The sequence below is a fragment of the Cupressus sempervirens genome, chromosome 3, assembly GCF_028749045.1.
Source record: "Cupressus sempervirens isolate cs-2001-9-10 chromosome 3, ASM2874904v1, whole genome shotgun sequence".
Classification (NCBI taxonomy): domain Eukaryota; kingdom Viridiplantae; phylum Streptophyta; class Pinopsida; order Cupressales; family Cupressaceae; genus Cupressus; species Cupressus sempervirens.
This window is the reverse complement of record NC_143120.1, coordinates 1,054,313,509-1,054,340,397: the sequence shown is the minus strand read 5'-3', so window position 1 is coordinate 1,054,340,397 and position 26,889 is coordinate 1,054,313,509. Positions and strand designations below refer to the sequence as shown.

The 26,889-nt window shown below is 36.1% G+C and overlaps 1 protein-coding gene across 2 annotated transcripts in view; it reads right to left on the bottom strand.

Moving 5' to 3' along the window:
- Positions 1-1,032: 1,032 nt before the first annotated feature.
- The window catches only part of LOC149570358 (acyl-CoA), a 428,133-nt gene continuing 402,276 nt past the window's right edge, over positions 1,033-26,889 (bottom strand). For both annotated transcript variants that reach the window (XM_089823003.1, XM_089823004.1), the window contains exon 12: positions 1,033-1,396. In XM_089823003.1, coding sequence (XP_089679129.1) covers positions 1,337-1,396 — 60 coding nt within the window. In that variant the 3' untranslated portion in view covers positions 1,033-1,336. The remainder of the gene's footprint in view (positions 1,397-26,889) is intronic.

The window sequence follows — 26,889 nt, the reverse complement described above, 5'->3', positions numbered from 1 at the left end:
CCTACAGTCCTTGCCCGATGATTGAAGCGACTTCCTTGTACTATCTCAGTTCACACCAAATCTGTGAGACCCCACAGAGATCACACTCGACAGTGACCTTCTAAAGTACTTGATTGCTATAATGCCCACCTTTCCATTATGGACTACTTCTCACCTGTGAAGAGTTCTTAGTTGTTGTTATTCTTTTTCTTGGTTCTTTTGTTGTTTTGCTTTCACATTTTTTTTGTGGACGCCATTTGGTGCTCTCCCTACTAGCGTTTGCCCTTTGTATTGTTTCCAGTCCCTTAGACCCTCATTGGTCTCCCATTGGACATTAATAAATGTATCTTATCTTATCTACAGTTTTTTGTCACATGAAAGTTCACTGTATCTTTGTGACATTTAAAATAAAACTATTTAAATGCACAGTGGTATGGATCACAACCAATTTGAATACTTTCATAATTAGAATTAAAAAATTTAACATATTTATGTAAAATGGTATATTTTTTTTAAAAAAATTCCCTTCACCACTTTTGACCATGTAATCTTGAGAATTAAGATTCTACAAGTTATGTGTACTGTGCAAGGATGGAATATGTTCAAGATTTTATAATCTAAATTAAGATTATAGGCATTTATCTTTGTTTTTGACCTTTTGATACTTCATTAAAATAAATAAATTATTGTAATCAAGGGTATGACCTTTTATCAATAAAAATAGGTGTTTCAACCTTAGCAATTACAAGTATTTTTATATATTTTATTTTATAGTTTTATATAGTTAAATAGTATTTATGTTATGAAATGCTTGTGCCCCATCATATATACTTTCAATTGTTTTTTGTTGAAGTTATGTATGCACACAGTCAATGATACATCCACTATGACAAATTATTAAAAAAAAGAATCAATAAACATTTCAAAAATAATGTACAAATACCCACTTGTAATTGTATTTATATCAATTGATTATTAAAATACTAAATGCAACACAAATATATAGGGGCGACCACTAAATACCTTGAATTTAAGTGAATAAGATACCAACACTTTTGTATGACACCAACTTTTCATCTTCTAAATGTTAAGTATTTAACAAAATTGTTTAGACACTGTATTCAAATGTTACAATTCTTGTTCTTGTCAATCTTAAAAAAATTGTGCTCATATATTGACTTTAAACAAAAGCACGGCGACTTTTGACCCATTTTTTATACCATTTCCGTACACTTACTTTAATTATACAATAAATAGAATAATCCACATAAACTAGAATGTACAATTCAATTGAAAATGATAAATACATATATACAAGAAAAGAACAATAACATTTACATATTCACCTTCCCAACAATTAAAACAACCCATCCTTGTAAGGCCCAGAATCAGCCAATAATTGGATTACAAGCTTAACCTGCATAAATGAGAAACCAATCTATTTTCATTAATTATCTTCCCAGTGGTTTTTTATAACTAATTATTGAATTTTAAACAAGAAACAATTTGCATACTATGATGACAAAATCTTTGAAATTTTGACTATCTTAGTCTCTTCAAAAAAATCCCTTAAAATAGAACATAACACTTATCTATAACACATAACACCCAAAATGGTATATATTGGGGGCCAAAAAGTTGAATCAAAACAATCCCAAGTGTTTTCCTATTAGAATTCTAAAATTTTCTTAACTTCCTAAAGAGAGAATTTATCATCTTTTCTTCCAAAGAGTCACAATGAAATGGTGAAATATTCAACATTTTTGTATTAATGAATGTAGAAATTCTTTGAGTGCATTACTGAAAATTTCTTTTATTTTTAATCTAATAGAGGTTCAATGTTAAGAATATCTAATGAAGAGTTCTGATTGTTTGTAAATTTAAAAATGAAGTTGTCTTAATACAATAAACTATGAAGATATTCATCTTCTTTGTTATGTCAAAAAGTGCCGCTTCAACATGCTTAGTAAACATATCTTGGACAAATATAAACTACCATGTAATTGAGAATTACTTTAGTATAAGATAGCAGCAATGCAGAAATATACAATCCGTAACACAAAAAGAACATCTCATGACACAAGTTTATGTGCCGGAAGTTTTTAGGGAAAATACTCCTGGCCCAAAAAGATCCAAGACTAGTATTAATCATTTACATGAGTTACATTAATACAACACCCCTCTTTGAATCGTATCAACACTTGTAGCTTTAGAAACCTATGGGTTAACTTGTTTTTCCTTTCAACTCCAACACACTATATATAGGAATAAAAAAACCACAAATAATAAATAGTTTCTAAAACTATTTAAGCATAAATCCAAAAAATAAGAAACTCTCTTCGAAGTTTTGATTTTACTTGCCTTTTAAAAGATTTTCCTTATCTTCTCCAAATTTTCAATTAATTTTTTCATTTTCATGCCCTTTCTAATTTGGCAAACAAAGCACACCTTACAAGTTGTCATAATTCTATTTGGCAACTTTCCTTGCAACTGTTAAATTCTAGGATTGTTTTTGTAAATGTAGAATCATAATCATTGTTATTGATTATATCCAAATGCAGATTTGGATCTCATATAAATATGAGAGGATATATAGATATACACATATTATTAACATGGATAAGTGTATATAGGAAATAATGTTTACCAATAACAATAATGTATATCGGATCAAATCAATCTGATTGAAGCTACAACTTGAACACTCACTCTTAGTTAGGGAAGATTGATATAGAACACATTATGCTCTCAAGTATATGAAGAGATATCATTTCACCTTTTATACCACACAATTGAACTAAATTCCATAACTTTAATATAAGGTTAAACACCACCTTAAGTTTGGTCTATAATAAATTTATGTTATGGTGTTTGGCAAGATCTGGCCCAAAGAACCATAACAATTTAATTTCATGGTGTTCGACAAAATTCGGCCCGAAGAACCATGATGAGTTGGTTATCAAGCTGTCCAACAAAATTCGGCCCAAAGAACCATGATACCACTTGCTCCAACACATTTTGGTGTTCAAAGATAGGTCTACTATTAATAAGATCGTCACCTTTCAATAACTACCTTCTATTTGTCATCATAACCTCTGGTACTCTGAGACAACAACTTAATGTAGTCTATTATGATAATAGGTCCAACTATTGATAAGGTCATCATCTTTCAATAGCTCCCCTCTAAATATATACATCAATGAAAGATTGTCACCTTTCATGACATAATCACAACATCATGTAGTAACTCACATGATATCCACCGTGAACCAAGTCAAAAGGTGGACCCACCATATCTGCTACTAGAGGGTGGAACAAGGGTTTTCACCTCAGACCTCTCTCTCATAGAGGAGAGCGCATTACAAGGAATTTCTCTTAGAACTTCTCCTCCTAGAGAAGATATCATCTACAAAGGATTGGATCTCAAATTTTTTCCCTGTGAACATTGATCTGGGGAAGTCAAGTCCTCTAGTTACTTCCTCAGAAAATCTTTTCACCCAAGGATGCCTGTTGAATTCACTATAAATCTGATATCAATCTTTTGATTTTCTAGTTATAAGTCAATACTTCCTCATAATATACATTGGAGTAGGCCCATCAAAATCATGCACTCACAGATATGTATTTCTAGAATCCCTCTAAGTATCAATCTTCTAAGCTCTTGCTTTGCTTTAGAATAAGTGTCATACTCCCTCTTAATGTAGAAGAATCTCATAATCTCAATCATCAAAGATGTTTTCTTCAAGAGCCTCACTTTTTCCATCTTGATCATTAGGGTCTTTGGAGCTACCATTAGTAGATTGAGTCTGCACAATATTTGGTAGCATATGTAAAGTACCAATCTTCTTTTCCTATAAGAATATCCTCAAACATAAAGGAAAAGATCAAAGCAAATAACCCATATAGTATCTATAGAATTACAAATAAGAGAGAGACTACAAAGAGTAGATAAATGTAAAAGATAAAAATACTTATTTGCACATGAAGATTCATAAATTGTCCTTTTAGATTATTTGCGAATGGAACATCTCCCCTCTAAATGAGGTTCAAGTGGGAATGCAACATTGACTATTATTCCCCCCACAATGTAAAATTTTCACTCATTCTTATATTTTTTTGAACAATTTTGTATCAAATATGACAACTCCTTTCTAAGTTATAACTTGCTCTTTTCGTCCATTGAAGGTCCAAACATTTCTTTAGTTTAATAGTAGAAGTTGTTATGTCTCAAATTTTTGCCCTAATTTTTAATTTGATCATAACTGTTGGTTTAACAAATTATATCTTTTCCTGATCATGTGAAAACAAGTTAGTTATTTATATATGTTGTATCAATTATTAATGAATTATTTTTTTTCCTGATCATGTGAAATGAGTTAGTTATTTATATACGTTGTATCAACTGTTAACGAATTATTTCTTTCATAATCATGTGAAATGAGTTAGTTATTTATAGATGTTGATGAAATGATTAGTAACCTATAACTGATATTAGATGACTAGTAGTTGTTTGATTTAATGATCAATGTATTTTGAATTAATGTTTTGGCGAGAATGTTTTGCTTGGGTGATTGCAGGAGAAGACTGAAGAGAGGGGAAGCATTGCTAAAAGGGATCATCAGAATGGGATGGTCGTTGGGTTCAGACATCAAGATCGATAGGTATGACCTAAGACTCCTTTGGAAAGGATACAGAGACTTGTCCACAAGTTACATTATGAGACCGCATGAGCTATTAGAGAAACAAAATAATAAAAATATAAAATAATCTAAATAAAATATAATCCATACCTTTAGAGATTTATTATTTGTAATGTGCCGTACCAACTGAAACCCCTTTTTAAGCAATGCAACAACCTTAGAATAGAGGCCGTACGGTCTATAAAATGCAAGTTGGGCACTATTCAATCAACTCCACAATCAACTTTGGCAGTGGTACAAGGATGGTGATCAATCTGGAGTACGAAGGACAATTGATCAGTAGGAAAAATACGTCCGTACAGTGGATCTGGAAGATGCCACTAAGTCCATACATTGCCTAAGAATGAAGGGTCATACGATGATCCCAAGAAGGCCGTATGGGAATAAGGAAGTCTGTACGGAAGATGAGCTTCAAGATGTCGTACATGGTGTGCAACAGCCGTACGATGGATATGATTGTCATACAGTGGTGTTTGGATGCCGTACGATGGTCTTAGAGACTGTACGGTAGTCAGCTGTACCTCAATGATATGAATGGCAGGAGTTGGGAACCGTACTGTGAGAGCAAGAGTTGACGTATGGTGTTTTGGAAGTGATGCAAGTGGAGTATGTGTTGCAAAAGGTAGTACGACATCTCTAGGTGCCAGAATGGTTGGAATGAAAACAAAACAAGGCCGTATGGTAGCTAGGGAGGGTGTATGGTGAATGGAGAAGTTTGAAGGAGCAAGAGAAATTAATAATGCTACTTAGAATTGCAGGAAGAAACATACGCAAATTGTAGAAGCAAAGCCAAATGATTCACCAGCCGGAACTGAGATATATAATTAAACCTTCAAATTGCCAAGTGTAGATGCGACAAACACCAATGGAATAGGGTGAGGGTTGATTCCCAACAAAATCATGGAAGCCAAATATGGAAGGTCTTTCACTTTCGATATGGCAAACAATGCCAAACTCCAGCAGGAATTCACAGTACAAAGAGATATAATCCAAAAACATACCTCCAGACTACCTACGAGCCGTGCTTAAATACCCATTGGGATAAGCTTTCCAAGGGTGTACAAAGTTAGTCGATGGTGACACAAACTACGAAAACTAAATAAAAATGGGTCCAAGATAAAATAAATCAATCGGCCCGTTACAAAGATTAAATAAGTACATTTATTTTCTGACGGGGGCATTACAGTCCTCCCATTCCAAAATTTGCTTGTCCTCAAGCAAGTGCAATGCTGGGTGCTGGAGGATGTGTTCGCCTTCCCACGTTGCATTGTCCATCAGTAGATGTCAACAATGTACCAAGTACTCCCTCATGGTGTGGTTCCGCAAGACCTTTTCACACACTTCAAGAATCTTAGCAGGTTCCAGAATGAGCTTTCCTTCCTCATTGAGTGGCGGAAGGTTGGTAGTGACTGTAACGTTTTGCCCGATAGCCTTCTTCAGATAGGAGACATGGAAGACATTGTGAATGCGGCTACCCTCCGGAAGTTCCAGTTCGTACGCTACCTCACCAATGCAACGGATCATGTGGTAGGGACCATAAAAACGCGGCTTCAATTTCTCCTTTCTTGTTCCTTTTAATGAAGACTATCAGCATGGTTGAAGCTGGAGATAGACCAGATCCCCCACTTCAAAACTCCTCTCTATCCAGCGTTTGTCCGCGTACACCTTCTATCGATTTTGTGCCTGCTATAGGTTTTCTTTCAGGCCCCTTAGAATGTCCTATCCTTCCTGAAGCCAATCCTTCACCCTTGGAGCACAACTGTCACCCAGAACTGTGTCGATGAAGGAGAGTGGTTCGTGCCCGTATAGAGCTTTGAACAGTGCCATCTCGATCGACATGTGATACGTGGTATTGTAGCAATACTCCCCGAGATGGATCCATTTTACCCACGCGCGTTGTTGAGCCGAGGCGTAGTTCTGTAGGTAGCCTTCGAGCCATTTGTTCACAATTTCAGTTTGGCCATTTGTCTATGGGAAGTAACTTGTGCTCAGTGATAATTCTATCCCTACCATCTGAAACAGTTCTGTCCAGAAGATATTGACGAATCGACCATCCCGATCGCTGACGATGTTTCGGGGTAACCCGTGCAGGCGAAAGACTTCCCAAAAAAATAGTTTGGCAACTTGTGTAGCCTGATGGTCCGAGGGCAAGTGTTCATGGCCTCATTTAGTTTATCAAATGTGAGTTGTGCTTCTTCGTTCCACTGGAAAGCCCCTTTCTTTGTCAGATCCGTTAAAAGCGCATTGAGCTAAGAAAAACCTTTGACAAATCTTCTGTAGTAACTACATAATCTGAAGAACCCTCGTAGATCCGTGAGTGATTTTGGGGGAGGTCAGTCGAGGATAGCTTGAATGTTCTCCCGATGCACTTGAACCCCGTATTGACTGACGACATGCCCCAAGTACAATATCTTTGTCATCCCAAACTCACATTTGGACTGTTTGGCAAATAGGGACTGCTCCTCCATGATACTCAGAACCTCGTTCATATGCTTCAAGTGCTCTTCCCATGTCCTGCTATAAATAAGATCATCAAAGAATACCAATAGATACTTATGCAACTGTCTGTTGAAGATGCAGTTCATGCACGACTGAAAAGTGGTAGGTGCGTTGGTTAGACCGAACGGCATGACCAAGAACTCATAGTGTCCGTAGTGGCAGTGGAAGGCCATTTTCTCCACATCTTCCCTCATTCGAATCTGATGGTATCTAGAATGGAGATCTATTTTTGAAAAATAGACCATGCCATGTAGTTCATCCAACAACTCATCTACCCTCGAGATGGGGTACCTATTCTTTATTGTTCTTTTGTTTAGCGTGCGATAGTCCACACACATGCACATTGTTCCGTCCTCTTTTTTGACCAACACCACGGATGATGCGAACGGGCTAGAACTAGGACGGATCCATCCTTCCTCAAGCAACTCCTGAATCGTTTGTTCGACCTCATCCTTGAATTTCTTGGGGTGGTGGTACGGTGTGTTTATGATTGGTTTTGCCCCAGATTCCAACTCTATTGTGTGTTCAAACCCCCGATGTGGTGGTATGCCAGGTGGAATATCCATGAAAACTTTTTCATGCCTACTTAAAATATCCTGAAGTTCATCATCCTATGGAGGTGTTTGGTGCCCCTTCATTGGTTCCATTGATATAAAAAAATGCACAGCCCACTCAACGTCATCGTGCTGCAAGACTGCCTCCATCCGATGCGCAAAAACTTCCTTTGGACCTTCATTTGCCATCCCTCGGAGGACAACCTTCTTATCGTCAACCACAAAAGTGAAGTCCATCTGCTTGAAACTCTGATTGTACTCATCAAGTGTCTCCATCCACTATATGCCCAGAATGACTTCCATGTTAGCGAGGTCCACTATGAAAAAGTCCTCCGTTACCGTGTGATTTGCCATTGTGATGCTCAGCTGAAGAACAAGGTGCATGCAAGGTAGGAAAGTCCCTCCAACAACCTTGACCTGAAAACCTGTGTGCTTCCGTAGGGAGATTTCCTCATTTTACCAAGGATGAGTTTATGAAGTTCAAAGTAGCTCTGCTATCCAACGTCATCGTAACCCTTTGTCCTTGAAGGGTACCCTGCACATGGAAAAATGTGCACCTTGGACTGCTAGCCAATGCAATAGATCCCCCGCGCTGTACCAAGGCGTCAATCCTCTCCGTACGGTTTACAATGGCCATGTTGGTGTCCGTATTAGGTTGGTCATCTTCAACCGACATTTCTTCCTGTTTGTGTTCATCCTAATAATTGAATACTACCTCGATGTAATGGATCTTCCCCTTCTCGAGGCATTGGTGGCCACGCTCCCAAGGCCCCTTGCAATTGAAGCACAACTTCTTCCTTCGGAGTTCTTGTCGAGATGCTTCATCCAATGACAACTTCTTGGGCGGAGGTCTATCCCTTGGAAACGTCGGCGGTTTCGAATGTGAGTGACTCCGAGAGGATGAGGATGATGCTGATGACGATGCCATGCTTTGTGCCTTACTGATTGCTTCCGACAAGGTTGATAGATTGAATCCCTTCACCCAACCCTTCAGTGGTTCTGCCAGCCCGTCCATAAAGAGCACAACCCGCCTTCTTTCAGAGATGTCTGTGACCAACACGGAAAGTCTCTCAAATTCTGCGATGAATTGATCTACCGATCCTGTTTGCCTTAGTTGCGCTAGATCCTTGAAATTGAGCTCGGGGTCTTTTCCATCAAATTGTTCTATTAATCTCTCCGTAAACTCCGCATAGGTCTTTATTTGATCATGCCCAAGTGTGATAGTGCCATGGTGCCACCATTCATGTGCAACTCCCTCCAAGTGCAACGCAACAAATTTGATTGCTTCTTCTTTTGGCATAGGATTTAGCTGGAAGTATGTATCGGCTTTCATCACCCACGCTTGTGCTGAAATGGAACCCGATCCGTCAAATGGAGACAGATTCACCTTACTCAATTTTCTCCTGAGATCATCGTTAAAGCATCTTCCTCTATTTCCGCCTCCCGAGTATCTCATCCTCAGATCTGCGTAATCTTTGTAGGAAATGTCCTCTTCAAGGTTTGCATTCCTCCAGTCCTCTCTTATCTCTTCGTAAGTTGGTAGTCTCTCTCCGTGATCGGCTTCCGTCCGTGGTGGAAAAGTCGGCATGGAAGGTCGAGAGCATGCTGGTTGAGGGTGTGGCTTACCCGATATTGAGTCCGCACTATGCCCATTTTGTTCTCCAGATATTTTGTTCTCTGCCAATTTCTTGAGGGTTTCCTCCATGAGTCACTGTGTATTCGTGCTCTGTGCCTGATTCCGGGCAATTTCCCTCAAAAGTGCCACAAGTTCGGCACCTGTCGGTTCCTGTTCGTTAGCCATTCGATCAACGGAATGCATTCTTCTCCTCTTTCGACTATAAACTCTCATTCACTGTCCATAGGCTGGCAAGATCGGAGAGCTCTGATACCACTATAATGTGTTGTACCAACTGAAACCCCTTTTTAATCAATGCAACAACCTCAGAATAGAGGCCGTAAGGTCTATAGAATGCAAACTGGGCACTATTCAATCTAACTCCACAATCGACTTTGGTAGGGGTACAAGGATGGCGATCAATCTGGAGTACAAAGGGCAATTGATTAGAAGGAACAATACGTCCGTACGGTGCATCTGGGAGATGCCATTAAGTCCGTACGTTGCCTGAGAATGAAGGGCCGTACGGTGATCCTAAGAAGGCCGTAAGGGAATAAGGAAGTCCGTACGGAAGATGAGCTTCAAGATGCTGTACATGGAGTGCAACAGCTGTACGGTGGATATGATCACCGTACGGTGGTGTTTGGATGTCGTACGGTGGTCTTAGAGACTATACAATAGTCAACCATACCTTAATGATATGAATGGCAGGAGTTGGGAACTAGGTGAGAGCAAGAGTTGACGTACAGTGTTTTGGAAGTGATGCAGGTGGAGTATGTGTTGCAAAAGGCAGTATGGCGTCTCTAGGTGCCAGAATGGTTGGAATGGAAGAAAACAAGGCCGTACAGTATCTAGGAGGGGTGTATGGTGAATGGAGAAGTTTCAAGGAGCAAGAGAAATTAATAATGCTACTTAAAAATTGCAGGAAGAAACATACACAAATTGCAGAAGCAGAGCCAAATGATTCACCAGTCGGAACTAAGATATATAATTAAGTCTTCAAACTGCCAAGTACAGATGCGATGAACACCAACGGAATAGGGTGAGGGTTGATTCCCACCGAAATTGTGCAAGCCAAATATGGAAAGTCTTTCACTTCCGAAATGGCGAACAATGCCAAACTCTAGCAGGAATCCAATACCTTTAGACTACCTACGAGCCGCGCTTAAATACCCATTAGGATAAGCTTTCCGAGGGTGTACAAAGTTAACCGACGGCGACACAAACTACGAAAACTAAATAAAAATGGGTCCGAGATAAAATAAATCAATCGGCCCATTACAAAGATTAAATAAGGACATTAATTTTATGATGGGGACATTACATTATTGAATTTCCTTATTTTATCATTATAATAAATACTTAAATACGAACACATAAATATCAAAATGAAATGGCACTAATAAATTATTATAATATAATCTAATGATGTCACTTCATCGATATACTTATGTGAATGTATATAAGAGCATATTATAATAATAAAATAAAATAAAACTCTTCAATTCCTCGTTATTTCTTTTCCCTCTTTAATTCTCTTCTTTTCAAATTGAATTCATGTTTGTATCCGAATAGTCATCTTCGAAACCGATGGAAGCCAAGGAGTCTCGACTAAGTCTTTAAGAAGCCATGATCAAATTAGATGGATTATCCTTTGTTCCTTTCTTTCTATCCTCTCCTATCTCTGCGTTTCATGCTGAGCTAAGTTGGAAGTTCACAGCTGAATACCCTTCATCATTTTTCACCCCGATTTCCTATTTTCTTCTTAATACTACCGACGACCAAAGTCTGAGATGAAGTCTCAAGTTAGCGGGTGAACAAGAGATCTGGCCAGAGCAAGGGAATCACAATCTAATCATAGGTCATGACTCCTGATTTCTTTTCACCTTATTTCTTTCTAAAGATAAGTCTAGCTGCAATCAAATTTTCTCATTCCAAGATTGAACACCATAGAAGCAATGTAAATCATGATTCGATTTTACTGAGTATAATATCTATTTTCAGCTAGTACATATGATAGGATTGAGAATAAATTAAATATGTTTTTTTTAAAATCCTTTTCTTTCTAATTTGAGTATCCATCCATAGCCAGATAGGCATGGTAAATAGAGATCAATATATATATATATAACTAGCTGTTGGTACCCTGAAGTGCATATGAGATCATTCACCGAGTATCCCTGAGAATATATCTTTTATGAATTCAAATGGTAGTTGTATCAAACTTGTTTGATTATATAAATCAACATCAATGCACATGTTATTATGATTTTCCAAAAATATTCAGAATACTTATAACACTGACGAATTCATTGGCAAGATGCCAAAGAATTGGTGAAGAGGTGTAAAACAATATCAGAATGCACATAACCAAATGGACACCAAGGAATTCACTAGCAAGATGCCAAAGAATTGGTGAAGAGGTGTAAAACAATATCATAATGCTCATAATCATACAAACACTGAGGAATTCACCCGGCAAAGAAGCCATAGAATGGTGAAGAGGTGGAAATAATCCTGTAGAAACAAATAATGAAATCAGATTTGAATATTAAAATGAATAATAGCTCATGCATGTCCTAGTAATGGAATCTGTTGTCAAGTTGAGTGGTCGTGATCGGGTTCAGGAACCTAGCTGAAATCCTTGGCCAAGGTAGTTTCAGACATATGTGCCAATCTTGAGATCATTTGTTTGTCTGTAGATGTCAGTTATATAATTATAACTGATGGGGCACTCAAACCACCGGGTAGCTCAGATGGCTGGACTGGTGAACATCCCAAGCCCGATCTCAAAGTAGGGAAGGCCGTTCTAATAAGTTAGGATGTGAGGAGATAAGTATGGTCTGAGGTTGGGAGGTTAAGCCTATATCAATGCTTCTCCTCTCACCAATGCCGAGGCTTGAACAACAAGATAAAGAGATTCTTCTGTTATTTCTGTATGTTTCTTTTACACTTTTACCTTTAATCCTTAGAAGAATAATTAGATAGTTTAGTTGAATGAAAATATTAGTTGATATAGAAATTAGTCTTTACTTTATATTCAGCTGAATATGTTATTAGTTAGAAGTGGTTAAAATGTTAGAAATGTATTCATTTCTTTGATCTTGTTATATCAGCTGAACATGAATACAATTAGAGTAGAAACAGTTACTCTTATCATAGTTATATTTAGTTAATGGAAGTCATTGTCATGTGAAATGGAATCAGTTACTTATTAAATCAGATTATTAGGTGTTTAAAATTGGTTATGAAAATTTGTTTGTTACAGAAGTGAATATGTCCTTCCATTTTATCAAACTCGTCCACAATACACCGATATCTTGATTAAGTATGATTGTGCCACATGAATGACTCTACAATTCATATGTCAAGTTTCATTCATCAAAGAGAAATTTGTAGATGGTTCAAATGAATTCTTAAAAAACTTCATTAACGTCTCACAACAACTCAAATTTCCTTACAGTAACTTCTGCAAATACAAGTGACATCATTTAGAAGTCATCACTTCCTCATGACATACATAGGGGCTAGGTCCATTAAAATCAGATGATCACAATGCATGAATCACGATCCTATTGATAGTGGCAATTTATTGATCACTAGAGAAATCCATCTCAACATTGTTTACTCCCTCTTAATCAATAAGACCGAGATTACTGAAGATTAACTAAATAGCATCCTTAGTCTTCTTCCTCTCTTTCAAGGTTACTTGAAATACCAACCTTCCTTTGATTCTCAATCTCCCTCTTTTTCCTGTAATAACATTCTTGGAGGAAAAGATCAAGGCACATAGCTCTTATAAAAAATATAAGAGAGAGATTCTACATTAATAGCTAAATAAAATACTCAAGAATAAATACTTAACTGTACATCAATATCCTTTTATATAAACTTTCATACCATTAGACATTAATATTGTAATCAAAACAATTATTTATTACTTTTAATGTGCCCTTCTATTAGGCCAGCTTAGAATGATCCTACAAAGGATATGAGATTCACTAGAAGTTGAAACTTGATTTAATTAATTGTATCTAAACCAAGTTGTAAATATCATCACTAAATTCTATTAGATATTCCAGATAACATCCATTTTCTACATATATCACATCACATAAGGGATGGTAGATTTACAACTACTCAAGGTTGGACATGACCTATGTGGAGCTCTCTTACCCCAACAAGGGTGTTTTACTCTTCCCCTTGTCAACACTCCCTATCCACTACATAATCGATGCAATTCTTCTTATAGATTTATCCGTCATTTACTAATAGCATTAATTATTCATTAGATTCCTTGCAAGAGAAGAATGTATAATCACATTAAAAAAAATCATTTTACCAATGCATATTTAGACTTAGTTTGATTGTTATAATGATATTTCATAACAATATTATATTTTTTTAATAATATTGAGGATTAGTTTATTATAACATGACAACTCTCAATAATAATCTAATCCTTCATCTCTTTATAAAATAAATAACCTAATCATGAAATGGGATAACAAACATATATAATTTAAATACTCTTTCTCATACCTTGTAACTTCCTCGAGTGAGGTTACTCTTTCACAATATATAATAGAGGGTCGAATATTCCTTATACCTTTTCATATATACTCGATCTTGGATCCCATTGCATTTGTATTTACACATCACCCCTATCTTATTTGCCTAATCTTCTCACGAGTTATGTATTATTTCCTGCCAATGCATGAGATTTTGTCAATAATCCATAATCATTATTCTATTAGCTCAGCAAGGAATTCAATCATTTATGCTCAATCTCCTTTTCAAATATGCTTTTCATCTTGTATTTGTCATCGTGGCAATGTGGATAATATTCTATTCCTGTTTGTCGATATAATAGCCCCTTGATGTTGATATAATAATCCACTTGTGTCGATTTAAGAAATCAGCTTCTCATCCCTAGATTGATCTTTCTTCTAAGATGAAATCTGTCAGGAGGCAACATAGAAGCATACCTTGGTCACATGATGAGGGGGAAGATAGTTTTCAGTCTCGTATCAAGACCCTGCGCTTGCTTGTTTTGGGAAGCCATCGTCTAGAGTAGACTCATCGAACATAGATTCTATGATAACATATATCTTTTGTTTTGTAAACATTATGATTTATGGAGTAGATGCGATGGTAACATTCGCTAACATAGAGTAAACAAAAGCTCACTATGGAGACTATTACTCATCATGCATCATTCTTCTTAATAAGGAGTCAAATGATACATCTGTTGTAGCCCATCCAATTTACAAGTGCCAAATACCGTATAATATGAGAGTATTGATGTTCTGATAGATACAAATGTCATTCCAAAGCTTTCCCTTCTCATTAACAAATTCTCCAACGCTAAAACTCTCAAAGACTTTTTTTATTAAAAGAATGTGATCCTCATCAAGTTTGTATGAAGGTTTAATTTCCTCCCTCATAAGCCAAGCTCATTTAATTTGATTGAGATTCTGGTTCTCGCTTAAGACATCCAGCCAAGATAGCATGTATGTAATTCTATTTGATTCATATATTCTCAATCCTATCACCTAGATGATATCATGAATGACCAGGTTGCTATCGTCAAATGTCTTTAATAGAGCCACCTCTTCCAGATGCATGACCTCCTCAACCAGGTTGATATCGTCCAATCAAGTGTTTCTATACTGATAATAATTCATTGATCATCCACACTGTAATCAATTCCCGTATCGTGATTCGGGGTATATTTTTTATTTTCTTACATTTGTAGTTAGGCTTTGATACCATGTTAAATTATAGGATCGTTTCAACAAATGTAGAATCATAGCCATTGTTATTGATTATATCCAAATGCAGATTTGGATCTCATATAAATATGAGAGGAGACATGTCTCATGAAGAGACATGTCTTTATGGTGTAATCATTAACTAATATTATATTAACATGAATAATAATAATATGTATAACACTATATATGTATATATATGTATATATATATATATATATATTATAACATGGATAAGTGTATATAGGAAATGATGTTTACCAATAACAATAATGAAAATCAGATCTTATCAATTTGACTGAAGCTACAACTTTAACAACAACTAAAAGGTAATTATAAATTGCCAAAGAAAAATACTTATAAATATGTTAAAATCAAGCTTGGAACAATCTCTCAACAATATAATTCATAGAAGATTTATTGAGGAGCTTGAACTGGACAACTTGAACCCTCACGGTGCAAGAATTGAATTCCACTGTAATGTCCCCTACTAGGATTATGCTCGTTATAACTAGAACTATTACATATTTAATATTCTTAAGTTCTCAATTGAATTGACAATGATACAATGATTCAAATCTATGTTATTCCATGGTTCAAGGTAAGGGAAAATTGTACATTTAAATCAAACATATTCAATAATTCATTTATTTTACTAGTTATAATTCTAAATGTCAATGCTGATCTTAATACTACCTCAATTTGAGAAGGAAGAAGATATGGATATAACCAAAGAACTTAGAGACCATGCACAATAGGCTCCATCAAAGTTTATAGATCCAAGCCCTTATCCTATCTTGGGATCATACCCTCAAGGTTTAAGGGACATTGATCCCTAACCTATCATGTGAATCAATCTATTGGTTGGATTTAGACTGTCCTTTTGAAACACTTCATCCCCTTCATAGCAGGATTCAATCACAAACATATCTTTGTTTGATAATCCTCATATACCTTATCAACACTCAATAGTTTTAATGTGGTAATCCTTGTTGTCACCATGCCTCATATTATTAGTTCAAACTGAATATATCCTTGAATCTTTATTATGTAATAATCTTTAGCCCTTTGATGATAGCTAGATGTGTTTTTGATATGATTCTCCAATTCTTCCCTTATATCTCTTAATGTGAGGGAGAGGTCACACCTTTTGATCATAAATGCCTTTTGAAAAGAGACACAACCTTCCACTAATAGCACCCTCTGAAAGTGTGTAACCCTTCATTATTTTTGTCCCTTTGAAAGGGCTACCATTTTTCAAAAAAAAATTGTAGTTCCTATTTAAATCAGATTTGTACTTCTCATTCCCTAATACCCCCCTTCAAAATTAAGTTCTCTTCTCCCTTTTATACTTCATATTTGAGGGAGTCACAACTTACCATTTCATGCCTTCTAACCATTCATTAACTTTAATCTAATTTTGATTATGTATAATTATATTCTTTTAACTTTTAGTTTATTATTAAATTATATTTCAAAGTGAGCACATTACATTGGAAGAAGCTGATGTTTATTTGCTTCTCTTCAACATGGTAATAATGACTGCATTGCTTGAAGAAAAGCAAAAGTGATTGACAAAACATGATGACATTTTCTCAAGGAAAAGGTGTGTGAACCTGAAAGTATAGGGTCTTAAGGGCAGCAACTTTGAGGATAGAGATGAAGGGAAAGGATAAAGGAAGCAAGGATGGAAAGACCAAATGAGTGAGTCAAGGATTGTTTCAACCCCCAAGAGAGGTCCAGTCCAGACAAAGCAGTCAAAGGACAGGTGTGCAGGTCTTAAAAACACTTCTACATTCATTTCTGATAGGAGAAAGATAAGAAGAGAGTTAGAAGATCAGTTTGAGAAAGAGCTATTTCAAGAAAAGAAGCGGTCAAAGAATGTCAAGAAGTATGCAAGGCTCAAGTGCCTAATTCAGTGACAAGGTATACCAATTAGAGGTAACATTTGAGGGTTTGATCCTGATAACATCAAGTATGATATGGCACAACATAGTCCTAAAAGGGACTTGACATCTTTTTCAATCTCGGGCGTATGGTGTAGGGAAACCTAGGAGTAATTATGCCTCCATGATGCAAATTTGGATTTTCTTATTTTGTCTTTTCTTGGAAGTCTTGTAGTCAATACATGTCCATGGATGCTATTTTGGTTCATACATGTAAAAAATTGTTGTCAAATTGTCATTGTTTCCAATGTAAGAGTAGAGGAAAACTTAACTCTATAGCTCCCAAGAACTACCTACATGCAAACCAGTACCAAAAGAAGAGAAGCAAAAAGCTATGAAGGCCAAAATACCATGATTCGTGAAAGAGGGGACATTTTAATATGCAAACAAAACAATGCAATAGAATGTTATTATTACAAGAGAGATCAAACCTAATATAGATGATCAAAACCCTAAAATGAAACCTAAGCTACATAATAATAATTAATAAAATAATTAATTATTATATGCCTAAAGTTTAATCTTAAGCAATAAAAGAGATAATAAGTGACTTAATAATCAAAATAACATGATTTAATTAATAAGAAAAATACCTTATTAGTCTAACACCCCCTCCCCCAAGATAAACTTAGGGAGTAGCTAAAAACTTAGAAACAATTATTGAAAGCAAATAAGTCCTAACAACAAAGGCTTGATCAAGTACCCAAGTGATGGAAGTGTTATCATTGATGTCAAAGATCTCGAGGACGGTATTTGTTGGAAGTTCTCATTAACGTAAAAAGCCAAAAGCCACATTCTTGTATGGACAAAGATAGTATTAATCAAAAGAAGACAACATTTATCATTGATATTGTCAATCATCGTTAGATAGTTTGAAGTTCAATTCATAGCAAGCAGCAATGTGAATAGTTTGAACCATAAGAAACATATTAATAAAGTCTTGGGGGATTATATTGGAATATCTAGTCAATCATTATTTCTTAGGCAGTGATAAAGAAGCCACAGAGACATCATTTTTGGAAGTCAAGAAGTTTTTGCACAGAACAAATCATATCCTGCGTACACTAGTGAAATGTCCATCAAGTCATGAACCATGACTTGTGTGATAGTTGCAATGTTATAGATGTTGGGTGGATATTTTGCAACCGACAGTTTTGGGTAAAAATCCAGTTGCAAAATAGGATGACCAGCCATAGCGTGTGAGATAGTCTCTCCTACCTTAAGGGGAAGGCTCCTCTTTCTCACCGTTCCTTGGATCAACTCAAGGTAAGGAAGAAGTCGAGATATTTTATGAACAAAGATTTACCAATATCCTTTCTTCTTAACTTTCCAGAAAAAATCCACTTACTCGTGGAGCAAGTAATGGGCAAGATGAATCTCTAACTACACTTCTATCAAGAGCTGGAAATAGTGATACTGATAAACCTTCACTAAATCAAAGGCTAGCTTAAAATGTACTGGTTTGGCTCTAAGTCCGGTCCTACTTCTATATGAAAAGCTTTACAATTAGGGCACAAAGACTCTTAAAAGTAAAAATACTTAGCTATTTTGCAAATTAAGAAAGAAATATAAGCTACAGACAAAGCTTCTAGCTATATATTTTCACAATTGCTCCCAGTCAAAGCTTCGGCTCCGATTGCTTCTTAAATCACTATGCTCTTTTATTGAACACACAATAATAATATGAACCAAGACAATAGGCCCAAATTACAATCAAAGCTTCTAATTTTCTCTATTACAATTGCTTCCAGTCAAAGCTTCGAATCCAGTTGCTTCTTTTATTCACTTTTCTCCCAAATTCATACTACACAATAAAAGTTATGCTTGCACAAATGTGGCAGAGCTTTCTTGCATACAACAAAAGATTTTTACAATGAGGGGGTACTCCTTTATATAGGCACAAAAGTTGAGAACAAGGTGGAGGAAAAAGTGGGAGCAACTCAACCAACTTTGACCTAGTCTAACTACAGGAGAAAATATAGGGTTACATGCAACTGCACGTGCAACTTGCATTACATCTTTTCAAGTACATGCAACTCACATTACATGTAATTACACATCTTCATGTAATACATCCTCTCCAACTACAAACATGAAAGAAGAAGAAAGAAGACGGAAAAGAAGGAAACAATTCTATGAATTGTTCTGAAAGGCCTTGCACTTGATGATCACAGGATTGAAAGTGCTTGTACTTTGTACCATTGCAGTCAGGTTGATAACCATAGTGTTGTGTCTTTTGACAATCTTTGACTTTGATGAGTTGTCTATTGTCATGTGGAAACTTGATGTGATCCAACTTTTCTCGCTCAAGTTGTCATGAATTCTCTTTTGTAGATTGGTACATTCTGGATTTTTTGACACTTTGAAAACCTTTTTGATGTAAACTCAGAAGAACTTTCCATCAGCACCTTTAACTCTTTTTTCTTTTTTGAAGTAAAGTGCTTGGCGTATGGGAATGCGTGCAAATGGAGATTGCTGATTTTCAAAATGTGACTTGGGCTTTCAAGATGTCATTGCACGGAAAATTGATTACATGTAAATGCAACATGTAATGAGGAATGAAAAGTGAGATGACATGCAAATGTGGATGATGGACGAGCTTTTACATGTAAGTGCAAATGGAAGAGATGCAAAGCATGTAATAACATGGGAAGTGCAAAAACATGTATTTTCTAATTGAGGCGTGAATGCATATGGAGAGGTGAAAATGGAAATGGAAGCGGAAAATGAGATTACATGCATGTGCAGATGGTGAATGAGATGAAAAATATGTAATCACATTTGTCGAATGAGATGTGAAGTGTTGTGGCATGGAAAATGGAAGTGAAATGTGATGATGCTTTCGCATGAAATGGAAAGTGGAGTGAAGTGAAACGTGCTCAAGTTCTTGGGAAAGAACTTGCAATTTCTTCCAAAATGGAGAAAAAACCGAAATGCAAATAAGCAAAACACAAAAACAAGCACAAAACAAAGACATGCCTTAGGCAAAAGACTCAAACATGTCAAGATGCAATGTACTTCAACACTTAAATTCGAATTTGGAGTTTGGAAAAATTCCAAAAAGTGTGAAAATGAGAGTTTTCATCATTTTAAAAAGCAAAATGCACTTTTCATGGCATATATTGTAATGATCCCATCTTTTGGCCTTCACGTTCTCCATAGTGTAAGTGGAGGATAAGAATAAATTAAATTAATTTCTTATAAAGTCATTCAATTAAAAATTAAAAGGTGACTTTGTATTTAATTAATTTAATTATTAATTACAAGGGAGTAGCTTCTAGGGCATGTATTAATTATTGGAAGGACAAAAACCTCTCGTGATTTAATTAATTATTGCTAAGGAGGAATTTCTAGAGAATGCATTAATTATTGGAAGCAGGAAGCTTCTAGCTCTTGCAATTAATTAATGTTTTAGTTCCTTCCAGAAGGATGAAGAAAATGATAAATAGGGCTGAAAGTCATATTGTTGATCATCGGATGATTATGACTTGCATTTGATAAGAGCTTGGATGTGTGAATCACACTCTTTTTTTGGCAATAGAGGACGTTCATTCTCTGTTGTAACATTCTAGACGTCATTCCCTTAGGGTTTGGCCTTTGGAATACATCTCCCTTAGGGTTTGGCCTTTGGAATACATCTCTTTGTAATTGATTGCAGCATTCTCAGCATTAATATAATTTTAGCCTTGGTTCAACTTTTGGGCATTCTTGGGTGTCCATTATAGTGGTATTAGCGCTTACTTGCAAAGTGTTTCACGAAGTTATAACCGGTAGGTGCCCATCATATATATATGGACAAATGTGCAATTTCAAGCTAAAATATGCATGGAAATAGCAAGATAAGCACAAATTAAATAACAAGAAAGAAAGAGTCCACTTACATGAAGATTAAGTGCCAAAAATGAAGGATAAAGAGCCAAAATAACAAGTTTTATAGACTTGAAGACCAATTCTCCCTTAAATCCAAATTTTCAAACAACTTTTTGACTTTTTTCGCACTTGCATGTAATGGACATCAATGGTCGAATTTGATATGAGAAGGCCAAAAACGTGATCTCCAAAGACAAGAGCACGCATTAAAATGCAAAAATGACCCCTCTTGATCCAAATGTATGGGCTGAAATGCCATTTTTTGAGTTTTTTGAACAAAAACAAGACTTTTTAATGTAAAAATCTGAGCCGTTTTTGCAAAAACGTGGCCAAAAAATGCATGTTTTTGAGTCATTTTTGACTTGTGAATGCAAAAACGACTTCCCCAAATGGATATACATGGACCCAAATGTTAAAAAATTACTCCAAAATGTAAAAAAGTGGATAAAAGCCTCAATTTTCTGGGCGTTTTTAACAAAAACGTGATTCATAAAAGGCATGAAATGAATTTGTTTTTGGCTTCTAAGTGCAAAAATGTGAGCCAAGATGTATTGCAAATGATTGAAGATATTAAAACTCCTTTTTCCTTGCAAAAATGTGATTTAAAATTTAAATCACTCAAAATGGATTTATTTGAAGATTTTTCCAAAAACGTGCCCTTGTAGGGAGTTTGGAAAAACGTTTTTTAGCAAGATAAATTCATTTTTAATGTTAGAAAATCCATTGCTAAGAAAAAAAGACCCTATTGGAGAAATCTCATGCAAATCCATTGAGAAAAACTCAAATTATGAGCAAAATTGGAGGTATTTGGAGTTTTCTTCAAAAACATGCCCTATGATTGAGCTCTAAAAACAATTTTCAGCATGTTAAATATATTTTTGATGCAAAAAAATCATTGCCAAGGAAAAACATCTTCAATGGAGAAGATTTCATGCAAATCCACCAAGTAAATCTCAAGTTATGAGCAAAATCGGGTTCTTGGAGGCCAAATGCATGCTTTCTTTTCAAAATCGGACTTTTTGGGATGCATAGCATATTTTAAAACATGCAATAAGTTAAAATCGGACCTTTTTGGGTGCATAACATGTTTTAAAACATGCAAGTCATCAAATTAGGACCTTTTTGGGTCACTTGGATATTTTAAGTTACATATCACTTTTTAGATGCAAAGACATGAAAACTTCCCTTTTCATGTCATGGCATCAAAAAGGTCCACTTATGGTGAACTTTTGATGTAATGACATCAAAAATGTCCACCAAAGTAAACTTTATATGCAATGGCATGTAAAATGTCCACTTTTGATGAATTTTAAATGTATTTGCATATAAAATGTCCACTTATGAAGTCTTTAAGTCATTTGATTTACTTACAATTATAAAAATGTTATAGAATGGGTCAAAACAATATTTATTTGTCATATTTTGAAATATAATATATAAACATCATTTTAAAGTAACATTTAAATAAGCATTTGATTTTTAAAACCAAAAATAAAACATGAAACTATATAGTTATATTGTTACTTTAAGTGAAAAATTATAAAATAACTCAACTTAAAATTATAACATAAAGTGCACTATAGTCGCTTTAAGTTATAAATTTAAAGTAAAAGTAAATTAAAAACATAACAAAAAGCGAATATAATGTTATATTTTTCAAAAAGTGAATGTCAAATTGAAAATATAACATCATATTTTTAATTCATGCTGTTGCACCTAGAATGTCCACTTTTGAGGCACTAAAACATGCATAACTCTTGACTGATAACTCCGATTGACCTCTAGGTTAGACTGAATTGAAGGGAAAAACGAAAGGCATGACATGAGCAAAACCAAAGGACTAAAAACAAGCAAACGCAAACTCAAAAGCAAAGAACCGACTATGAAGGTTTCAAAAATCAAGCAAAGGCTCAACAAAAATCAAAACAAAAAAAACTTGACGAGGGCCTTTAGTAAAAGGATTCATTATATCAATTGGTAGTAATTGGTTGATCAATACTAACCAATTAAATAACGAACTAAACTTAGAGAAATGTGAAACTAAGCTTGAAAAAGTTTCATACTATTACCTACATTTTGTGGTGACAAAATGTAGGAGGACAACAGCTGGCTCTGTCTAGGGAATGTTACTCATTTGTTTTTGGAAACAAAGAGTGACATAGAATTCAGTTCTCTAAGTGCTTTTATCCACTCCATTGGGCTATAGAGTCAAGCGACCAAAAACAAAAAGAAATCTAAAGCGACTAAAGCAAAGCAAATCTAATAAAACAAAAATATGCAAACACACTTATTGGTAACAAAGGAAAACCTACCTAATTAAAACTAGCCAAAAATAAAAATTTTAAATGAAACCTTTTACGGGTTCAACAAAATAGCTACCTTTTTTCCAGTAGCTTGTGGTACCTTGCATGTTCACATGCAACTTCATAGAGATGGAACACGAACAACTGGAGCAATGATGTTAAAGCCTAATGTAACACCTCTTGAAAGAGATGGAAAAATTCACCCTTCTGAGATGAATCATGTGTACTGCTACTCCAAGAAAGGTTCATGAATTGAAATTGCTTCTCCAGAACTGAACACCCTTCTAACTATGGAGAAGATCACCTCATTGATCAATGTAAGAAAGACTTGGCTTCTGAATTTGACATGAAGGATTTGAGCAGTCTTCACTACTTCCTTGGATTGGAAGTCTGACAGAAGTCAAGAAGCATCTTCCTAAATCAAGGGAAGTGACATTCTCAAAAGATTTGGAATGTGGAACTGTAATGTCCCCTTTCTAGCATTCATAGCATGATGTTGTCGTTAGCCTATTTCCCCACAGTCCTGTAGGCTAACTAGGACATTAAAGGGGCTTAGAGGCCATTTGGCCTAGACAGTTTCAGTTGCAGGTCTTTCTGAGGGGTTCTGAGGCAACTTTGGGCATACTTACTATTTATAGTAAGTCATCTTGGACATGGCCGGACATTTAGTCACAGTGGTATGTCGATGGTAATGGTTTAAAATCGACAGGAAAACTTATTTATCATTGATAAGATTTTTTATGCATTGATAAAGCCATTTTATAAAGTTAAATTTAAATATTTAACTTTATTAATGCATAGACTATAGTTTGTGGAAAATATTTAAATTAAAAGATTTCCCTTTATTTTTATAACACATTGGAGACATAAGGTACATAAAGGGAGTTGTGTTTTATCCCACATTGAGAAAACGAAGGATTGAGCTTTTGTGAGAACACTATAAAAGAAATGGAAGAGTTTTTTTTTTGTATGCTTGGATGAAGATTAATGTTATGTTGCTGGATATCTGATTATCGGGCTTGGAGGACGGAATCCCTCTTTGCTAGCATTCTCTTTGCTGTTGGAAGACACAGTCAGGAGGATCAAGGGTGTTTTCACTTCAGGAAACACACTGGGTTTCATTTGGGGCGTTCGCATAAAGAAATTTACAAGGGTTTGAGGTGCAGATCTGAAGTTAGTTATTGCTATAGTGCTGCATGAACAGTATTTTGCTACAGTCGGCATGAACAGTATTTTGCTACAGTACGGCGTGTATAGTGTTGGTATCAAGTTTACTTGTTTTTCTGGCTGATTAGAAGTTTGGAAGGCTGCCGACTACATCTGCAAAATACTACGGCAACTAATTCCAGGTTTCTTCTGTCAAATTTTGATACTTTGCATAATAATTGTTGAATACAAGTCTGAATAGTTGTTGCAGCCTTTAAGGCAGCTGTAAGTGCACATCTACATTTAAAAATCACCCTTTATCAGTAGATTGAAAGAGTTTCCAGATTTTTCATATACTGTTGAATGTGTGCCAAGTGTTTGTGAAAATGTTATGATGTGTATTATGCATTTTAATGTCACTTCATAGTTGTTCGTAAATCTACTCATTGGAAAGCAATTTATTGAGGAAATCAGCTTTATGAGTTTGCATACAAAGTGTTTGACAATATTCCTTAAGTTAAATTTCTACAAGTCAAAGTTCAAATCAGGGGAGGATATTACAGTGGTATCAGAGCTATAAGTCCTGCCATCCTGTGGAGGTCTTATAGCAGATTTGGAACTGGCGGATAGAGGGGAAAGTGTTTGATGAAATGTCAAAACACTAAAATCAGAGGATTTATGTTTGAGCATGCGACAGGGGCCTTATAATTTCTGCAATACCAGAGCAAGACAAAGTAGGAGTTCAGACCTGCAAAGAAAACAGTCTAGTTCATCCATACAGGGGGGTATAGAATCCAGTCATACAGACACAGCGGAGGTATTCTTTGATCAAGACAGCAATATGGGTGACTGAGATGACAGGAATACAAGATTAGGTGGAGGCGGGAATGTCGGTCCAGAGCCTGGAGAGGAAAGATTCTTACAATTATTAGAGACCTTGGTAAAGGGTCAGCGAGTAGCAGAACAAAGGGAATAGGAACAGAATCAGAGATTGGAATCAGAGATTGGACCTTATGATGCAGATGATGGCTCGTCAAATGGGGTTGAATGCTAACATGGGTGGAGGAAATAATCAGAATGGTAACAATCAGAATGGAAATGATCAGGATGGGACACATAATGGAGATGAACAAGTTGGGAACAATTTCGGTCATGCACCCCAGCGAGCTAGGACAGTGAGTTCAAGGCCCATGATTCCTACATTTCCTCCTAGAGCTCCAGAGCAGCTCGTACTAGAGCCCCAGATTACTGATATACAGGACCAGTTGAGGAGAGATTGGGAAGCCGGAGGGCCAGACTTTACTGCTGCAATTACCTTTAGGGAGTATATGGATGTGTGGATGAAACATATGCCACGCGGACATGACAGGAACCAGAGCTATGAGCTACGGAAGAAAGTAGGGAGACTTGAGTTACCATATTATGATGGCTCAGGAAAGTCTACAACAAGAGCTTGGGTTCAAAAGCTTGACACATACTTTCAATTGAACCCTATGCCCGAGGAAGAAGCTATTAAGTACGCAGCAATTCATCTGGATGGGTTAGCACACGAGTGGTGGCATCATGGTATGGTCACTATGGGACATGCACACATTACCTCATATGTGGAGTTTACAGAGAGGCTTATTGAACGTTTTGATAGGAAGGATCCAGAACTCCATTTCAAGGAGTTAGCTCAGCTTAAACATTGGGGATCATTGGAAACATACATTTCAGAGTTTCAAAAACTTGCAGTGTTAGTAACAGATGTATCTGAACGAAGGATACTAGTTCTATTTATGGATGGGTTAGCTGATCCGTTGAGAGGGTGGATTAAAGCTCTCAACCCTCCCGCTTTGCAGGAAGCCATTAAGAAAGCTCGTGACATGGATTCCTCTTCATCTTCAAAAAATAAATTCCAGGCAAAGAGTTTCCCTTCAAGGAAAGATAAGGACAGGAATCCTTTTCATAAAGAGGTTCAGCCAGCTAAGGAGGAAAGTAAGAGGTTGGACAATGAGACACTTAATGATCTCAGGAAGAAGCTTTGTTTTCATTGTAGGGAGCCTTGGGATTTGTCACATAAGTGTCCATTGAAAGCAAAAGCTAAGCAGATGGAGTACTTTTCAGCCAAAGAGTCAGTAGATGGAGATTCAGAACAATCATCCGAATCAGATGGAGATGATGATAGTTCTTCACAGGAGGAAGTACGCGGTGATAGCACGATAGCTCAGTTGTCAAGTATACAGGAGGCCGTCACTTTCAGAGTTAGGGGAACCTTGGATGGACAGAGAGTTGTGGCACTTATTGATACAGGGGCGACACATAACTTCATTGATGAGAAGTTTGTGACACACAGAGGGCTACATACAGAGGAGCATAGGGGATTTAAGGTGATGGTTGCCGATGGCTTCAAAATTGAATGTACCAAGAAAATCTCCAAGTTGCAGCTTCGTTTGGGAGATTATGACATGACAGGAGATTTCTTTGTGGTCAACATTGGTGATCAGGATATGGTGCTTGGGAT